Raw genomic sequence first — 20485 nt, forward strand, 5'->3', positions numbered from 1 at the left:
CCTAGGGTCATGCCAAGCCAGCCTGTGAGCACCCTCAGCCCCTACCCTGCTCCTGCAAGAGAAGAAAGAGGAGAGGGCTCGGAGGGCCTGCGAGCGCGCTCACGGCCGCTCCTACATCACCCTCACTCAGAAAGCATGTATTACAAGCGACCGGGGCTGTGGCATGTCTTTGCCATCAGAGCCAGTGAAGCACAGATAACCCTGCAGTGACACTCAGAGGCTCACTTAATTCCCTGGAATACACGGCAAAGAGCATTGCTCCCCTGAAGCAGCGAGCACCAAACTGCCCTCCAGAGATGTGCTGGAGTGACGCGCAGTGTCTGTCACGGCACCGTGTGCTCTTACACACGGCCTGTGTGCACTCGCAGCCTGGGGAGCCCGGGATGCCAGCAGAACAGCACGGGGGGGTGGCAGGACTGCAGCACCCTGCCCCACACGCCCCTCACTTCACTCTTTAGACATGTGTCTCCTGGACTGGGGGCTTGTTACCCCACTTGAGGCACCTGAGTCTGATTAATCTGGCCACAGACATCCAGGGAGTGCCATGTTCCCAGACAACGGTGTGGCCACAAGTCCTAACAGTGACCGATGGGGCGCTCCACAAACCCCAAGGCCCTAAACTAAATGGCTCCTACTGGAGAAAGAGACCCAGCTCCACATCCCGAGCTCCCCTGGTACAAGGAGACCAGCATGACCAAGCTGCACAGGGAAGGCAGGAGGGGGTGGGGAGCTGTGCGATGGACAGACCTGTGGGCACGGGTCCCAGCCTGGGGCAAGTCTCTCGCCCTCTGGGCCTCACTTTTTGCATCTGCAAAAAGGGAAAATGCTGCAGAGAGTGTCAGATAGGGGAGGATGACTGCAAAGCATCCAGAACCTGAAAGGTGTTGGGAGTCTCAGCTGATGGGACAATGAGTGAGAAGCCCTGGACAGGAGGGTGGAAGTGGGCTGGGTTGCCTTTCTATTGAACCCATGAAGTGCCAGAGGCATCTAAAGGGGCCCAACAATGCTAACCCACTCCACACGCATCACTACCCCGTGATGTGCCAGGCACGTGGGTCCACATAGGGGCTGACCCATGGGTCCCGGCACTAGGCTGTATGTAGAGAAGGGAAGAGCGCCAGCAGGGGTCCGGGGCATAAGACCCTGACTAGCGGCTGGTCAGGCAGAGCCGAGGGAGGGCTTTCTGGGAGAGGACCATTTGCTGTGGGCACAGGGGGCGATCTGGAGTTAGACTGCCTGTGGACAAGGAGGGGGAAGGCCATTCCAAGCCCAGGGACAGCGCAGAGGGAGGCACCAGTGTTGGGAGTGGAGCACTGGGGTGCTTGGGGCAGAGTGTTGGGGGCAAATGTATGGAGGGTGGGGCTGCGGGCTGGAGAGGTGAGGCGGCAGGGCGGCTGGCCTCTGGGCTCGCGCTGCCGAGGCCGGCCCACCCCCTTCAGCACCAGGCCTGCCTGAACAGGAAGCTCCTCCCCCAGGCCGATTCCTTGCAGGGCTCATCAGAGGAAGGCTCTGCGGTCTTCACCCTTCCCTGAAGGCCTCCTGCTGGTCTCCAGGGCTGGGACCAGGCTGGGACTCAGCGCCCTCACTCCCGGCCAGTTCAGGTGGGAAGCCAGTCGATGTCCTTGGTCAGGGCTGGTAAACACACGGCCGGTCGCGGCACGTGTTGCTTGGCGGAGGTTTCCAGGGACACTCTCTCTGGGCATCTGTACGCTTCCGGGGGCTGGGGGCGGGGGCCGGGTCTCAGGCTAGGACCCACCAGGGTCGCAGTAGCGAGCAGTGGTTTCCTCACCTCCACAGAGCTGCCTTGGACAGACGGCAATCAACAAGCTCCCTGTGTGTGTTGCTTCTGTTTTTGCTACAACATTCACAGTGACCTACAGCGGCTCTCACAGGGGTGCGCCTGCCCGGAGATCTGCACAAAGATGCGCCATATTTCAGAGGAGCCGAGCGGTCAAGCTCCTTCCCTGGGCTGGGGGGACGTTCCCGGACAACAGAGCTGCCGCCGTGTGACTCTGCCAAGGCATGTCACTTCTCTGCTTCCCACTTTTCCTTGATTGTAAGACGAAAGGGGTAGACTAAATGCCTTGCAGGTCTCTTCTAGTTTTAAAAAATTAAAAATCTACTCACTCTAGGAAGCCATCAAAACTGCGGTGGCTCTTTTAACCGCTCTGCTGGCCACAGCCCTAGAGCCCTCCCTGAGCTTGCCCGTGTCGGTGGCAGGGCGTGAGCACAGCCCTCCGGCGCTGCAATCTGTCTGGAAAGTCGGCGTCGCCAATGCACGTCCCTGTGGTCGGGATTCAGAGTCACAGCCAAGCGGCCGCGGTCCGCTGGGCTCTGAGCCCCGGGCCGGAGTGGTTGACAGGTGTGAGCGGATGTGTGGGATGGTCCGCTCCCTGCTGTCCTCCTTCCTGGCATTGTCGCCACGGCCCAGTGCATCCATCACACTGCGGAAGCACGGCCACGGGGTGGGGCCTCGGTGATGGCACTGCTCTGATTTCTGCGGGCCCTTTCAGCCTGGCTGACTTCTCTCTGCCTGGGCAATCTGGAGGCAGATGAGAGGATGGTGCTTTGACAGGGTGGAAACGTTTCCCCGTGGCAAGAGGGTGAGCCGCAGGAGGGGCTGGGCCCCTATTCAGGCTCCTGCCAAGCCTGCCACACCCACATCTCGCTCTCAGGACCCTAGGAGGTGGGGAGGTTCCTCTTCTACAGATCAGAGAGGCCAAGAGCCTGGACGAGGCTGCTGGCCAGGGCAGGGTCAGGCCTCCCAACTGCCAGGGAGGGAGGGGTTTTACTGTGTCCTCCCAGCCTTCAGGACACACTGAGCAACCTGCACTTGCCTCCGATCGCTGCCCTCCCCGCTGCTGGGTCCACAAAGGTGACGTTGACAGCGGGCAGCCTCTCCCAGATTTCGTGGGAGCAGGAAGGAGGGCCGGGCTCCCGGGACTCCCAGCTGCTCCACCACGCGGCTCCAGCAGGGGGCGCTGGCTCGCTTTCCTTGAGGCCGCCATTTATTGCCAGGGACCCCATCGGGCTAATTGACAGTCCAGCTCTCAGCAGAGAGGATTTTCTCACACCACATCGTGGTCTTTACCAGCTCATTCCTCAGATGATGTTTATTAATCTACTTCTGGAGAAATATTCGTTTTCTCTGCGGCTCAGCCATCTGTGTGGTAATGGGAAACGGAGGGACTGAGCACGCATCCAGGGAGACAGCAGGCAGGCAGGCAAGGGGGGAGCCGCCTGGTCTCTGCACCAGCAGGATGCAGAGCTACGAGGTGATATGTGGAGCGCTCCCGGGCAGGGCAGAGGCATCGGGGTAGTTTATGTCTCCGGAATGATGACAAAAGCCAGGCGGTCTGGGTAGCACTTGCGGCTCATGAATCTCCCTGCAGGAATGAAGAGATCTATTCCCCAGGCAGGGGGATTTATAACTGCCTGGGCCTGCAGAAGACCCTGTGCGCTGGGACTCGCTCGGGCTCACACACTGACGCACCCCACGCCACGGCCCCGTCTGGGGCGGGCGTGTGCCTACCAGGCATCCGGGGAGGCCGTGGGACACCTGGGGGATGTGCGCTTGGAAGGCTCGGCCCGAACTGCCACACTCAGCACAAGCTGGTTGCCCTGGCTTCCCGTCAGGGCTCTGCTGAGGAGGGGAGTGAGGTCACGTGCAGAGTTACTGTGGGGGGGGACCCACCCGGGGGACCCACCCGGGGGGGACCCACCCGGGGGGGACCCACCCCCCACCCCAACACACACACTGGTTTCTCAGCTTTCACAGTCAAAGAAGGAGAGCGAGGTGAGCAGCGGAAATGGGAGAGCAGGGGCTCAGCCCCCCTCAGGTGAGACTAAGGGAGGGGCCCCACCCAGGCTGAAGACCCCAGGGATGGTGGCAGCCAGCCTGGCCCAGAGATCCCACCCGTCCCGCCTGTCTCTCGGCGCAGAGGGAGGAGCCCAAACCTAAGCTTGGTGCATCCCAGAGATTCGCAAGGACTTCCCAGGGCTCCGCACGCACTTCCACCCAGAGGCGGGACTGGAACAGGCCTCCCTTGTCTGAGGAGGGGCAGGGACCGGGCAGAATACAGGGGAGCAGCGAGGAAAGGGGCGTTTCATGAAAGCATGACAGGCGAGCTGACCGAGGAGCCAGCTTTGCTCTTCCAGGTGCTGAGAAGCAGGAATGCCTGCCTCGCAGGCTTCCCCCCTGCGCCTTGGAGGGTCTTCTCCTTTCCCACCTTTCCCGTGTCCTCCCCTCTGTGCTCAATTCCCCGCCAGGCACTCAGGTCCTTCCCATCTGACAGGGCTGCAGAGTGAGCTGAGCCAGGAGCACTCACCCAGGGCACGTCTGGCATCTTTAGGGCAACTGGAGGGAGAGGACAGGAGAGAACCATGGGACAGGGGGCCTCTCCTGGGGTGGGCCAGGCCGGGCTGACCCGTGGCCATCACTGGAATCCTCCCACCAGGCAGGTCTCACCCGCACCCCCCACACCTCCACTGTCACAGCTGAGTAAACAGAGACTCTAGGTTAAGCATCTCACCTAAGGCCCAGGTCATGGGCAGGGCCCCGCTGGCAATGCAGTCAGGCAACAGGAGGCTGGGGAGCCCAAGGCCCAGCGCTGCCACAGCCTCAGGCCCTGAACCCTCGTCTGGAGTGCCCTGTCACCCAGGATGGCAGACGCTGCACTGAGCACTGTACTCCAGGCCGTGTGTGCACAGGGCGCACCCAGGTCAGGCTGTCCAGGGCCAGGAGAAGGAGGAGGCCTCCTGCCACAGTGCTGAGCTCGTTCTAGCTGCGGCCGCTTTGCTCAGGCGCCGCCTGGCTCCTCACCTTCTCTGAGGTCTTTATCACATGTTTTCACTTTCCAGTGGCCAGTTCAGGAGGCTTCCTGTCTGTGCTCACAGCAGCAGGGTCCTGGGCCTGGGGGGGTCCTGCCTCCACTCCTCCAGAGCCCCCCACCTTTCTCAGGGGGGCCTCCTGCCTCACAGCCGAGGAGCTGGGAGCGGCCCTGGCAGACAGAGCCGAGCTCCTGTTCCATGGGCACCTGCTGCCTGTGAAACCACTTGGGTTCCCTCCTCCCCACCCCCAGCCCTGACCTGGATGCTCCAAAATCCCCTCCGGGGCTCTGAACTGCATCTTCTGAGGGAACAGGGGCTGGCTGGCCTGAGATTTGAACAAGTACCTGGGTTTTAAGGTACCAGTGGAAAGATAAATTGGCAAATCCATTATATTCAAGCAGCCAGAGATGCCTCAATTCAATTAAAAAAAAAGGATTCTGATAGCATTCAGTGACTCTCCGCCATGAACATCCTCACGTGAAGGGCTGTCTCCTCGGGGAGATGAAGGCTGTCAAGTGCTGCATTTTAAGTACTTATTCAATAAGCTGTCGGTGCTTTCTGCCTGCTCACCTACCTAATCACCAAGCACCTGGCTCACTGGTCTGGTCCCTCCTCGGGAGGTGGGCTCAGGCAGAGACCCCTGCTCTTCCAGCGACGCCAACTCCTCTCAAGCCCAGGGATGAATCTGGGCTGCACGAGGCTTCTCTTCTCTTGCTCTTGGGCTCTCCTGGGAATGGTGGTCAAGGGCTGTGACACACGTACCACCAAGGGGCCTGGGACTGCCCTCTTGCAGAAACCACAGCCGCTGCCCACTCTGCTCTTTGCTGCAATGTGCATGAGGCTCCATGGCCAAGCCTGGGGATGGTCGCCTTGGAAAAACCTGATGCCCAGGCCAGCCTTGCACAGGCTTTGCCTGCTGACCCCATTCAGGGCCCAAGCTGGGCAGTCATGGGGGGACGGGCTTATTATGTGCTCAGGGATGGAGAGAAGAGGACCCTGTGTGTGGTGGCCTGCCCAGCTGATGCTAACACAGAAACCCCCTTTCCAAAGGGCCTTGCACCCATGGGTGATTTGTGGGTCCAAGCCTGTCCCCCCCACAAACCTGTGAAGTCTCACTCACTCGTTTATAAAGAACCCCAGAGCTGTATTAGTCAGTGTTGTCCAAAGACAGAATGCACCGCCTCAGGAGGTGGTGAGCTCCCTCTCACTGGAGGAGTTCAAGCAAAGGCTGAGTGATCATCTGGCAGGAGCATTAGATGGGTGGGGATCTGGGAGCTAGAGCACTGTCTTGGGAGATGGCCAGACACAGATCCTAATGCTAGCTCTGTCGCTGAGCCCATGTGACCCGCCCATTGGGAAGGCACGCCTCTGTGCCACACTAGGCGTGGGCACCCAGACCACACCAGGGCGGCCCCTCTCTTTGGTCTCTTCTCTCCTGCCCAGTCACGGGAGGCTGGTCCCACAGGATGGTGGTGCCTCCTTCTCTTCCTGCAGGACCCCCAGTCTTGGTCACTGACTCTCTTGGAGGACCCCGACCAGGCCAAGGAGGCTCACTTGCCGATCCGCCCACCCGGTCTTCTTTTGGGGGTGTGTGTGGCCGGGGTGCTAGCTGGAGGCTGCAAAGCTGAGGGAGGGCTCTGGCCCCCTCTCTAGAATGGGGAGCCCTGACACTTCGTTGCCCTCTGCTTTGGCTCTAGCCACTGATGTCTGGGCAACAGGAAAGCCCCTTTCTGCACCATATCACACATACTGCCATAAAGTGAAAAAGTAAAGACCTAGCACGCATGTTGCACCAGTGGTGGCAACAGAAGTCAGAACATTTCTCTGGGATTCCGGTCCTAATGGATTCTGGCTGGGCGCACCTGCAATGCCAAGGCACAGCCCTAGGACCCAGAATCCGGGTGCAGCTGAAAGCCTGTCCTGTTCCTCTTCCTCTTTTCTGCAGCAAATGCGATCTGCTGACTGCCCCTAGGTTCAGACACACATACACACACACACACACCCATATACACGCACTGGCCTTCCAGCCCTCAGCATAACTTCCCAAGCCTTCTGCAGGATGAGGGGTAGAGCCCTCTCTGGGGGCTGCTGCTTTGCCCAGTGGGGGCCCCCAGGGTCAGGTGCTAAACGAGAGAAGACTGCTCATTTCCTCACTAGCAGTGCCTGCCCTGGGCTCGACATGCAACTGTGTTTTCTGCCAAAGTGCACAGGCAAGAAGAAAAATAGTGGTTGTGGAGACCTCAAGAACAAAGACCAAGCTAGCTGTGCAGTGGGGAGAGAGAGAGAGAGAGAAAGAGGGGGAGAGAGAGAATTCTAAGGCCAAGTCTCACTTGACTTGCCTCTGCTGCAGCAGCCTCATTGCCAAACCAGTCCAGCAAACTGCCTGGAACAAAAGAGCCAAGCAGCCCATGAATCACGGGGCTGGAGGGCCCTGCAGAGGGGGAGCTGGTGCTGCTACACACACGGCTGCTTCCACTTCACCTCTGTGGGCTCCAGGGACAAGCGCTCTGCCGTCCCAGCCAGTGACAAACCAGCCCACCTCCTGGTCATGAAGGGGCAGCAAGAAAGGCCTGCCTGGGACCCCACGCAGGGCAGGGCAGCACACAGGCCGGCAGGGCAGCTGGGAGGTGGGACCTGAAACCCAGCTTTGCACCTGCTGTGGGGGCAGGTCTCCACCCTCCCAGCCCGTGCGTGCCCCTCAGCTGCGAGACTCGAGGATAGGCTGGAAGTTTGCAAGGGCCCACACCATCTTAACCGACAAGGATACCTTGGCCTCTGTGGGTCACTTGGAAGGATGGAGGCCAGAGACCCCTCTTCCTGGGCTTGTCGGGAAACAGCAGAGAGCACACAGCATGGCAACTGTCTTAGGCCTTTGGCTCCCTGCACTGAAGCTGAAAGAATGCAGCCTGTTTCCCCTCATCCGATCTGCCCTCAGAAGTCTCTAGAAGGTCAGGATTGGAAAGGTGTGCAGAGACCACTTCTAACCCTTTGTTTTCCTGAGGGCAGGCCTGAGGCTTCGAGCAGGTCAGGCCCTGATGAGGGAGCTGGGCACAGAGTAGCCAGGCAGCGAGGCCCAGGCTCCCGTGCTGCAGGCCTTGCTGCCCCCTCCCAGCCTCAGGGCTGGCCCAGTCCTCAGCCTGGCCCTGGGCACAGACCGCATTGTTTAAACGAACCAATGAACTAATCCATGGTACTGTGCTCACTGGACCTACCTCAGAGCTGCTCAGAAAGACAACAAACATTTTCCCAAAGCAAGCAACTCCATGATCCAAAATTCACACCACCTACCATCCAGGGGTGATAAGCTAGGATCCCAGGTACATCTGGTTTGACCCCTTTCTTGCCTTAGCACCGGAGGCCCTGGAGGAGGGGCTCCTGGCCACGGGCATGCCTGTGATCAGGCTGGCCATGGATGCCTGACGGCCTGCCGCTGGCTCTCTCTCTCTCTTGCGAGCAAAGGACATGAGGTGGGAAAGGAAAAAAAAGGGCGGGTGAGGCTGCAACCCAAGGTGGTGAACACCTGTTCCACAGGTACATACAAATTTCACCCCTTCTAAAGTTTGTCCGCCCACATTATCATAAGAATCCAAGTTTAGCACTGTCTTTCACACCTAAAACAGTAGAAAGTCACCACGAGTACACGTGCATTAGGAAGCCTGTCATGTGTTGTTCATACATTAGCTCCTCAATTCTCATGTTAAGGGAACCCTGAAAAGTAGGAAGCTTGTTCCCACTTCAGCAACGAGGAAACAGGCTGACAGTAGTGAAGTCGCCTGCCTAGGGTCCCACAGCTGGCACGCGGCAAGGCCAGACCTGAGCCCCAAGCTCTTCGCGCCCTAGTTCACAACCATGGATCACAGCACCAGGCAGAGTCGAGAATCACCTGCCTCAGAGGCCGAGAAGCAGCAGCAGAGGGCGGAGCCGGGCCCGACCCGCCTCCTCGCACCTGGCCCTGTCCCTCCACAAAATTAAAGCCATGAGGGACACCTGCAAAGGGGGCAGGGCTGAAGAGGAAGCTGGGGGTGAACCAGACTGAGGTCCTGGCGTCCTTTCAGCCAAGTTGCCACTTCCTACAGCCCCAGCTCCTGGCTCCCGTCCCACTCGGCTCGCCCCTGGGAAAGTAAACACACGTTTGTCACCGTGACAGCACAATAATGAGAGGAAACCAGGGCCTGGAGTAGGAGCAGACGGGGCACACAATGTCCCCCACACAGGGCAGCCCGGCAGAGGCTGCCTCCACCCAGAGCACAGTCACTCCCTCCTGTGTGCCTGGCTCAACCTGCTGCCCTTCAAAGGCAGGGACCTCAGAGAGTCTGGGATGTCCTTCTGGAAAGGTCTCTCCAAATGTGACTCCCAGGTTGTTGCCAGGCAACCAAATGACAGCGGAACAGGTGCCCCTCAACCCCAACTGCCTGCCCCTGTTTATTTGGACGCAGCTCGGCTGTCACCCCCGGTGAAAAGGTGCAGGGGTGTGCTGGTTGGCAATTTCAACCCTGACCCATCTCGACGCCGCTGAGGTCTATCTGGTCAAGTAACGGGGAGATGGGGCCTGGGTCTGGACGGGCTCTCCCTCCAGCAATGCTGGCATCCACTCTTTCGGGCCTCCCTCAGTCTCAGGCCAGGAAGGTCAACACAGGGGCCTGGCCGTGAGTTACTGGCAAAAGCTGGCGAAGAAGTATGTGACGTCACTCTGTGTGGCTTCTGCCTGGTGTCTGGGAAATCAGCTCCAAGGTCACGGGAAGAAGCGGCCGACCGTCCCCTGGGCCTCCCGTCCCAGCCAAGGCGGACTGTCACATCAAGCCTGCTACCGCTTCCTCCCCTCACCCGGAGGGGCTGCTGTGACGCCCAGGCCCCGGGGAGCGGGGGCCCGGGAGTACCACGCTCGCTCCTGCAGACTCACATCCCAGCCAGAAGCCCAAGCAGCCAGAAGGAGCATCCCCCGAAAGCACGCTATCCACGCTGCCGGGCGCCCTGCCTGGCACCAGCCCAGGAGGCAGGACCACACATACCTGTTAAAGAGGTTGTTGCGGCGAACCATCCGAAGAAAGCCAGTGGGGTCGGTGACCGAGTTGAGCCTGTTGTTCATCTCCTCAAACTGCTGGTCCATGATGTCTCCGGCTTCACTCTCTGTCTCACTGCTGGCACAGGTCCTGTGGGGAAACGGCAGAGAAAGAGCGCTGAGCGCTGCTGCAAGCCTGCTCCGAGGCCCCGTCAGTCCAGCACCCAGCACGGCCCAGCGCGGCACCTCCTGAGTCTCCTCCTGCTCCCCATGTCCTGTGTCCCCCTCCTGCTCCCCGCAGCCTGCACCCTGCCCGCTCGTGTCGCACTCCGCTGGCTGCATCCCCTGTGAACCCGCTGCAGGAAAGGGCTGGGCCGGCACCCAGGCTGCACTCCCTGCATCCACCGTGTGCCCGACACAGACCGGGTGCTCAACCACCATTTGCTGAACGAATGGCACCATTTCCTGTGTCCTGACTGCCAGCCGGCTGCTCCGCCAGCGCAGAGCTTGGGTGAGTGTGCTGTGTGGCAGGAGCCCCAGTCCATTCCAGCCCAGAACCAGTAATTAAGCACCTACCTGTGCCAGGCACCATGCCAGGTGGGGGCACACGCAGCCCCCAAAGGCATTTTTCCAGACGAGGAGACAAACATGCACACGAGTGGTTGCAATGCCAGGCAGAGGGGGACTTTGAAATGTAGGCTTGAGAAACGTTGCTGACTGGAGCCCATTTCCAAGCTCAGCATGAGGGTGTTATAATTTTTGAATTAATAAATTCATATTTCCTCTGTGACAGACTGTAAAAGAACATCTCACAATGGATTTTAAACTTTTTTTTTTCGTTTTTTTCTTTTTTTTTTTTTTAAAGATTTATTGATTGATTGATTGATTGATTGTTATGTTGGGTCTTCGTTTCTGTGCTAGGGCTTTCTCTAGTTGCGGCAAGTGGGGGCCACTCTTCATCGCGGTGCGCGGGCCTCTCACTATCGTGGCCTCTCTTGTTGCGGAGCACAGGCTCCAGACGCGCAGGCTCAGTAGTTGTGGCTCACGGGCCCAGTCGCTCCGCGGCATGTGGGATCCTCCCAGACCAGGGCTCGAACCCGTGTCCCCTGCACCGGCAGGCAGACTCTCAACCACTGCGCCACCAGGGAAGCCCTGGATTTTAAATAAATAGAAGTACCCAGGAGTGCCCTGATTCATCAGTATGATTAAAATAACAAAGGGCATATTAAATGTAAAAGCTGTGTCCTATGGCCCTGTGAGGCCAAGACAGACGTGATGACATGGTCACAAAGGTGTCCGAGGGGGCGCTGGCCTCCCCCGGTCCTCACCGGGTCCAAGTCCACCGAGGCTGAGGCTCAGCGAGGGCAGACCTCTATGTGGAGCCCCGTCTTCCTTCAGCATCCTGATTACATCCAGACTTTGTGGAAATGCTGAGCGATGTCTGGCCCACAGATGACACCCAACCCACGTGGCAACTTTGATTAAAGCCTCCTGCTGCCTAAGGAGCAGAGGGGAAGAGTGGAGAGCGCCAGGGCACTGGAGGCAGAGGACAGACTCACAGACCAGCCATGTAAGCCACTCACATGCTGGAGAAGTGGGATCTGGAAAGGAACAGACTTCCTGCTGCCCAGAGGGAAAAGGCTCGGCGCGTTGAGATTTGGGTTTAAGGTGAGCATCGCCTGCTTCAAATGGCTAGGCTGGTGAGCCCGTGGCATCAGAATTACAGGACAGAGAAGAGGAATGACCCCCTCACTGGGTGGTCACAGAGCCAAATGAGACGCAGTGTGTGAAGCTGCTTAGTAAACCTGAAGGCTCTAAGCGAACGTCAGCCCTGGTGAGATGTCCATTTTATGTGTCAACTTGACTGGGCCCCGGGGGGCCCAGACATTTGGTGAAACGTTATCCTAGGTGTGGCTGTGAGGGCGTTTCTGAGAGATTAACATTGGAACCTGTAGACTGAGGAAAGCAAACTGCTCTCCCCATGTGGGTGGGCCCCATTCAATCCACTGAGGGCCTGAATAGAACAAAAAGGGGGAGTAAAAGAGCACTCCCTGCCTGCCTACCTGCCTTTGAGCTGGGACACGGGTCTCCTCCCCCTTCAGATGTGGACAGATTGGAACTTACATCACCAGCTCTCCTGCGTGTCCAGCTCGCCAATGACAGATCTGGGACTTCTCAGCCTTCATTACGGTGTGAGCCAATTCCTCACAATAAACTTCCATGCATGTGTCTGTGTGTGTGTGCGCGCACGTGCCCTATCTGTTCCTCTGGAGAACCTGGCATCAGGCACCAGATTCCGACTCAGCAGTGCTCCTTGCAGAAGGTCACGCAAACGTCCCATCACTGGGAGAGGACCCCAGGGGCCGGAGCCCCAGAGAAGTGTCAGGACTGGGGCGGTCTTCAAGGACGGCAGAGAGGTACGATTTCTGAGCCAGCTGCTCTCCTTCATCCCAGAACCACACCGATGGCTGGTAAAGGCATTAGCCTGCCTTTCTTCCCAGCCACACAATCTGGACATGACCCTTCAAACCCAGCACAGTGCCCAGCATACAGCAGGTACGCAAAGAGGAACTGCTGAACGAATGCCTATACTGGAGAGCATTTTACAACATGCAAAGTATTTTTACACAGATTTAATCCTATCTGTCCAACAAGCCTGTGAGGCAGTTCTCGTCATCTCCACTTTATTTCTGAGGAGACTGAGGTCTGGAGAAGCTGAGGAACTTGGCCAAGGAGCACTAAGTGGTAGAGCCAGACCTGACCTCCCCGCCCCTCCCCCTCTAAGGCTCTAAGTGTCTCACACATTCCAAGTCTCTTTCTGCTGGGGTTTGACTAGGGGAGGGAGGGGATGAATACAGGAAACAGGAACCAGGAAACTTCTGAGCACCTAAACAAATCACCATGGCTTCCATCTTGTTGGAGAGCAGGAGCGAGGTTTTATTCCTCTCGCCACCCCACGGGCGTCAGTCGACAGGGTGAGCAGCTGAAGGCTTAAAATGCTCCCTTGGGAGCTGAGGGCCCTTCACAGAAACCCTGGTAAATATCACTCAACAAGCTCTTCTGTCCAGGGACACATTTATCATCTGAACGCGACGGCCTGCTTGGAGCTGAGAAATCTGCCTGTCATTCGGTGCTTTGCAAAGGCGAGAAGAATTGGCTGGAACCGGTATCGGCCTCCATTATCTTGCAGCTCCGCTCGCTCGCTCGTGTTGTCAGCCCTCAGGATCTCATACTTAATGGGGTTGTTTCCTATTTCCTGACCCTTCAAAGTATTAACACTGAAGGGAAAAACAAACAGGCGATGTCACAGATAAGGGAATCTCCCATTTACAAAACAAGCCTCATCTATACAGCAGGGATACCAAGTGTCTTGCCATCAACGGTCACCATATCACAATCACAGCCCGCTCATTTCTCTGAGAGACTTTCTAGAGATGGCATATCAGCTAGTCTGATGCCATTCACTTTGATCCAGCAAGGATTACTGAGCAGGACCTACGTGCAAGAACCACAAAGGCCAAACAGAAGAGAGTCTCACTACGCCTGCCTTCAAGGCACATACCATCCTGTATGACTAGTGACTACTGGCTAAGGTGGGTTAAGAAGGAGGCAGGAGGGTATCAGCCTATAGCAAAGAGGGGGAGGGCATAAGAGCTTTCCTGGAATTAGCTGCATCTGAGCGGCATCTGAAGGATACAACTATGACAGGTAGAGGCTGGGGTGGTGGCTGGGAGTGGGGGGATGGAACAGTATGAGGAGGTGTGGAGATAAGACAGTGTGGGGACTCTTTGGGGCCCAGGGAATAACCCAGGTGAGCTGGAGCAGAGGGAAAGAGTGGCAGAGAGGAAGGAGAGAGTGGCGGAAGGCCTTGAACTTGGAAGGCAGTAGAGAGCTGTCAGTCCAGGCCTCTAAGCAGGGGGTAGTGGGCTCAGGGCTGCTGTCTGAGAGACAGTCAACTGGCCCAGACTGGGGAATGCCGATTACACGGGAAGGAGAAAGTCAGGTGGCTATTACCAGCACCTACTCAGAAGCAGCCCTGAAGGCCCAGTGGGGACTGTTGGTCCCTCACACCTACTAGAAACCCCATTCTCAGGAGTTACTATTGTGTTAATACATTAATGTGCCCTGGGTCTCAACACGCCAGGTGAGGCAAGCTTTCCACAAGCCCTCGGGCTCTGAGGTCTGGGTAGCGGCTCCCCCCTCTGCCTCGAGCTCCCATCCCCTGTCTCCCTACACAAACGGACAAGGCTGGCTGTAAACCCACCTTCCTGGTTCCTCCTCATTCTTTGCTCTCTATTGTCACAAACAATGGTTCTGCTTGTCCTGTGGTTGGGCTGGCTATCTCATTAGTCTAGACCTGTGAACTAGGGTGGCAAGGCTGAGAGTGAGAAAGTGAGAACTAACAGGAGAAACATTACCAAACAGAGAACTTATCTTCCTGAAACTCATTGAAGGGAAAGGGTAAAAGACAACTAGCAGTTAATTTATGGCAGATAGAGAAACTGAAAGTAGAAGCTAGTCTTCAGTGGAAGAGGAAGGGGTTCAGTTTGGACATGCTAAAAGTGCAGACAGGACACTGAGTTGGTGATGCCAAGTATGCAGATACTGATTCAATTATTTAGATGGTCTTCCTTCCAGAAGGGCTGGAGACTATTAGAAATCCAAGTCTGGTGCTGAGGAGAGAGGTTGGGACCAACTGTTTGATATCTCATTCATTTATTCACTTAATAAACGTTATTAAGAATTTGTTATAAATATCCTGCTATACCACGTTCTGGTTCTAGGTAAAATGGAGTAAAAACACATTCCACCCCACCTTTCCAACTGAATACAACTATAAATTCTTGATGGGCTGCACAGAACAGGATATCTGAGGAATGTGAAAAGTAAACAATATCAGGCAAATGAGTGAAGAAGACCAGAATTCAAAGTGCCACCAAATCAGTACTGAGCTTCACATTCTTTGTCCCTGTGAAATCCATCAGACAGGTCTCTCTGAAACCCCCAGATGTAGAAGCAGGAATCAGTGTGAACAGAGACCTCCAGGAGAAGCCCTCTGTTTCTGGCTCAGAGACACTACAGAAAATCTCCCATTTTTCTTATTCTTTCATTTCTGTTCTCATGTTCCAGGCCACAGACAAATCCTGTCAGTTGACCTACTCTAAAATAATTGCTAATGGAAGTCATTCAGATAGAAGGGAAATGACACCAGAAAGAACTAGGAACATCAGCAAAGAAGGGAGAGTAACAGAAATATCAAATGTCTGAGTAGATATAATAGACTATTCTTCTCCTAACACTGTCTGCTGGAGTTTTATTTATTTATTTTTATTTATATATTTTTTAATAAATTTAGTTTTATTTTTTATTTATTTATTTTTGGCTGTGTTCAGTCTTCGTTGCTGTGCGCAGGCTTTCTCTAGTTGTGGTGAGCAGGGACTGCTCTTCATTGCGGTGCACGGACTTTTCACTGCGGTGTTTTCTCTTGTTGCGGAGCATGGGCTCTAGGCGCATGGGCTTCAGTAGTTGTGGTACGCGGGCTTCAGTAGTTGTGGCTTGCGGGCTCTAGAGTGCAGGCTCAGTAGTTGTGGTGCACGGGCTTAGCTGCTCCACGGCATGTGGGGTCTTCCCAGACCAGGGATCAAACCCATGTCCCCCGCACTGGCAGGCAGATTCTTAACCACTGCGCCACCAGGGAAGTCCCTGGAGTTTTAATGTAGGTAGATGTAGTATGTAAGACAAATACAAGATGGGGTGGGGTGCTGGTAAAGATTCCCATATGGTGATAAGACTTTTATATTTCTCTTGAATTAATAAAGTATCAATAGTAAGTAAACTGCAGACTATAAAAAGTATATATATATTATAATCTCTAGAACAACTATTTAAAAAGCTATAAAAAGAAACATAGTCAAAGACACAAGAGATAAATTAAGGGACTTCAAAAAAAAAGTTCAAATAACCCAAAATAAGGCAGGAAAGGGGAAACAGAGGAATGAAAAACAGAGGCTCAAATGAAAAACAAATATTAATATGACATACATAAATCCACACATATCAATAATTACATTAAAAGTAAATGGTCTAAATACAGAGACTGACAGAATGGAATTTAAAAACACAATCTAATTAAATGCTTTTACAAGAAATTCTCTTCAAATATGATACAGGAAGGTTTAAAGTAAAAGGATACAAAAAGATATATCATGCAAACAGTATTCAAAACAAAGCTGGAGTGGTTACGTTAATATCAAAGTAGATGTCAAAGCAAAGAAAATTACCAGGGATAAAGAGGGACATTACACAATGATAAGAGGGCCAATTCACCAGGAACATAAAGTGGTTCTCAATGAGTATTCACCTATCAGCAGAGCTTCAAAATACATGATGTAAAAACTGACAGAACTGAAAAGAGAGGTGGATAAATTGACAGAGATTTTAATACTCCTTTCTTAGTAGTTGACAGAACTGGTAGACAGAAAATCAACAAGATACAGAAGAACTGAACAATACCATCAACCAACTGAATATAATTGAAATTTAGAGAAAACTCCACCCAACAAAAGTACAACACATATTCTTGTCAAATGCATGGAGAATATTCCTTAGAATAGACCATACTTTGGGTCATAAAACAACCTTAACAAATTTTAAATAATGCAAAATATGCCCTCTGCCCACCATGGAATTAGATTTGAAAGCAAAAAAAAGAAAGTTAACAGGAAAATCTCCAAACGCTTGGAAACTAAACAACACACTTCTAAATTACTGTCAAAGAAGAAGCCTTAAGAGAAACTAGGAAAATATTTTGAACTGAACAAAACTGAAAATACAACATAAATTTGTGGGACATAGATAAAGCCTTAGAGATAAGTAAATAGCATTAAATGCTTATATTAAAAAAGAAAGGGCTGCAATAACAAGAAGGTGGGGGTAGCAATACTCATATCAGACAAAACAGACTTTAAAACAAAGGCCATAAAGAAAGATAAAGAAAGACACTATATAATGACAAAAGGATCAATACAAGAAGGTGACATTACACTCATTAACATAAAGGCACCCAATATAGGAGCACCTGAATACATAAAATGAATACTAACAGACATAAAGGGAGAAACTGATGGGAATACAATAACAGTAGGAGACTTCAACACCCCACTGACATCAATGGACAGACCTTTCAGACAGAAAATCAATAAGGCAACAGAGATCCTAAATGACACAATAGAACACTTAGACTTAATTGATATTTTCAGGACATTACATCCAAAGGCACAGAATATACATTCTTTTCAAGCGTACATGGAACATTCTCTAGGGTATACCACATACTAGAACACAAAACAAGCCTCAACAAATTTAAGAGGATAGAAATTATTTCAAGCATCTTTTGTGACCACAACGGCATGAAACTAGAGATCAACCACAGAGAGAAAAACAAGAAAAAAATGATTACATGGAGACTAAAAAACATGCTACTAAAAAACCAATGGGTGAAGGATGAAATCAAAGAGGAAATTTAAAAAATACCTCAAGACAATAAACACACAACCATACAAAATCTATGGGATGCAGCAAAAACATCCTAAGAGGGAAGTCCATAGTGATACAGGCCTTCCTCAAAAAAAGAGAAAAATCTCAAATAACCTAACCTACCACCTAAAAGAATTAGAAAAAGAAGAAACAAAACCTAACGTCAGAAGAAGAAAAGAAATAATAAAGAAAGGAAATAAATAAAATAGAGATAAAAATAACAATAGAAAAATCAATAAAACCAAGATCTGGTTTTTTGAAAGGACAGACAAAATTGACAAACCTCTGGCCAGGCTCACCAAGAATAAAAGAGAGAGGACCCAAATAAACAAAATAAGAAATGAAAAAGGATAAATAACCAATACCACAGAAATACAAAGAAGCATAAAAACAATTATATGAACAATAATATGCCAACAATTTGGACAATCTAAAAGAAATGGACAAGTTTCTAGAAACATACAGCCCACCAAAAGTGAATCAAGAAGAAATAGATAATTTGAACTGACCAATCACTAGAAGTGAAATAGAATCTGTAATAAAAAAAAAAAAAAAAAAAACCTCCCTGCAAACAAAAGTTCAGGACCAGATGGCTTCACTGGGGAATTCTGCCAAACATACAAAGAACTTATACCAATCCTTCTCAAACTCTTCCAAAAGACTGAAGAGGAGGGAACATTCCCAAAGTCATTCTATGAAGCCAACAATCACCCTGATACCAAAACCAGACAAAGACACTACCAAAAAAGAAAGTTATAGGCCAATATCTTTGTATAGATGCAAAAATCCACAACAAAATATTAGCAAAACAAATCCAACAACACACAAAATGGATCATAACCATGATCAAGTTGGATTCATTCCAAGGTCACAAGGAAGGTTCAACATATGTAAATGAATGTGATACACCACAATAACAAAAGACAAAAACCACATGATTATCTCAATAGATGCAGAAAAAGCATTTGATAAAATGCTTCATCCATTCATGATAAAAACTCTCACCAAAGTGGGTATAGAGGGAGCTTATCTCAACATAATAAAAGCTATTTATGACAAACCCAGAGCCAACATAACACTCAATGGTGAAAAGCTGAAAGCCTTCCCACTAAAATCGGGAACAAGACAAGGATGCCCACTATCACCACTTCTATTCAACACAGTATTCTGGAAGTCCCAGCTACAGCAATCAGACAAGAAAAAGAAATAAAAGGCATCCAAATTGGAAGGGAAGAGGTAAAATTGTCATTATATGCAGATGACATGATACTCTAGATAGAAAACCCTAAAGACGCCACACAAAAACTATTAAAACTGATAAATGAATTCAGCAAGGTAGAAGGATACGATATTAACATACAGAAATCTACTGCATTTCTCTACACTAACAATGAAATATCAGAAAGAGAAAGTTAAAAACAAAAAATCCCTTTTAAAATCCCGTTAAAAAAATACCTGGAATAAACCTGACCAAGAAGGTAAAAGATTTATATGATGAGAACTATAAAACATTGATAAAGGAAATTGAAGATGATTCAAAGAAATGGAAAGACATCCCATGATCTTGGAGTGGAAGAATTAATATTGTTAAAATGGCCATACTACCCAAAGCAATTTAAGATTTAATGTGATCCCTATCAAATTATCCCATGGAATTTTTCACAGAACTAGAACAAACAATCCTAAAATTTATATGGAACAACTAAAGACCCAGAATTGCCAAAGCAATTCTGAGGAAAAAGAACAAAGCTGGAGGCATAACCCTCCCAGACTTCAGACAATACTACAAAGCTACAGTAATCAAAACAGCACGGTATTGGCACAAAAACAGACATATAGATCAATGGAACAGAATAGACCACACATGGTCAGTTAATCTTCAACAAAGGAGGTAAACATATACAATGGAGAAAAGATAGTTTCTTTAGCAAATGGTGTTGGGAAAGCTGGACAGCCGCATGTAAATCAATGAAGTTAGAACTCTCCCTCACACCATACGCAAAAGTAAACTCAAAATGGCTTAAAGACTTAAAGACATGACATCATAAAACTCCTAGAAGAGAACATAAGCAAAACCTTCTCTGACATAAATTGTAGTAATGTTTTCTTAGGTCAGTCTCCCAAGGCAAAAGAAATAAAAACAAAAATAAACAAATGAGACCCAATAAAACTTATAAGCTTTTGCACAGAAAAGGAAACCACAAACAAAAGGAAAAGACAACCTACGAACTGGGAGAAAATATTTGCAAATGATGCGACCAACAAGGGCTTAATTTCCAAAATATACAAACAGCTCATACAGCTCAATATCAAAACAAAAAAACAACCCAATCAAAAAATGAGCAGAAGACCTAAATAGACATTTCTCCAAAGAAGACACACAGATGGCCAAGAGGCACAAGAAAAGACACTCAACATCACTAATTATTAGAGAAATGCAAACCACAACTACAATGAGGAATCACCTTACACTGGTCAGCAACAACCTTCATCAAAAAGTCTACAAAGAATAAATCCTGGAAAGGATTTGGAGAAAAGGGAACACTCCTACACTGTTGGTGGGAATGTAAATTGGTACAGCCACTATGGAGAACAGTATGGAAGTTCCTTAAAAAACTAAAAATAGAGTTACCATATGATCCAACAATCCCACTCCTGGGCATATATCCAGAAAAGACGAAAACTCTAATTCAAAAAGAAACATGCATCTCAATGTTCATAGCAGCACTATTTACAATAGCCAAGACATGGAAGTACCTAAATATTCATTGACAGAGGGATGGATAAAGAAGATGTGGGGTGTGTGTGTGTGTGTGTGTGTGTGTGTGTGTGTGTGTATGTATATACATATGTGTATATATGTGTATATATATACATACATACACATATATACACACACACAATGGAATATTACTCAGCCATAAATAAGAATGAAATAATGCCATTTGCAGCAACATGGATGGACCTAGACATTATCATACTAAGTGAAGTAAGTCAGACAGAGAAAGACAAATATCATATGATATCACTTGTATGTGGCATCTAAAAAAATGATATAAATGGACTTATTTACAAAACAGAAACAGTCTCACAGACACAGAAAACAAACATGGTTACCAA

General features: G+C 51.0%; 1 protein-coding gene across 2 annotated transcripts in view; it reads right to left on the minus strand.

Annotated features, from left to right (window-relative positions):
* TTC28 (tetratricopeptide repeat domain 28) overlaps window positions 1-20485 on the minus strand; it is a 582221-nt gene that overhangs the window by 29188 nt on the left and 532548 nt on the right. The window contains exon 13 of one of the 2 annotated variants that reach the window (XM_082416383.1): window positions 9840-9968. In XM_082416383.1, coding sequence (XP_082272509.1) covers window positions 9840-9968 — 129 coding nt within the window. Of the gene's footprint in view, window positions 1-9839; window positions 9981-20485 lie in introns of both variants that reach the window. The other variant, XM_082416382.1, reaches the window with a different exon arrangement.

The sequence above is a fragment of the Balaenoptera physalus genome, assembly GCF_965194825.1.
Source record: "Balaenoptera physalus genome assembly, chromosome: 12".
NCBI lineage: Eukaryota > Metazoa > Chordata > Mammalia > Artiodactyla > Balaenopteridae > Balaenoptera > Balaenoptera physalus.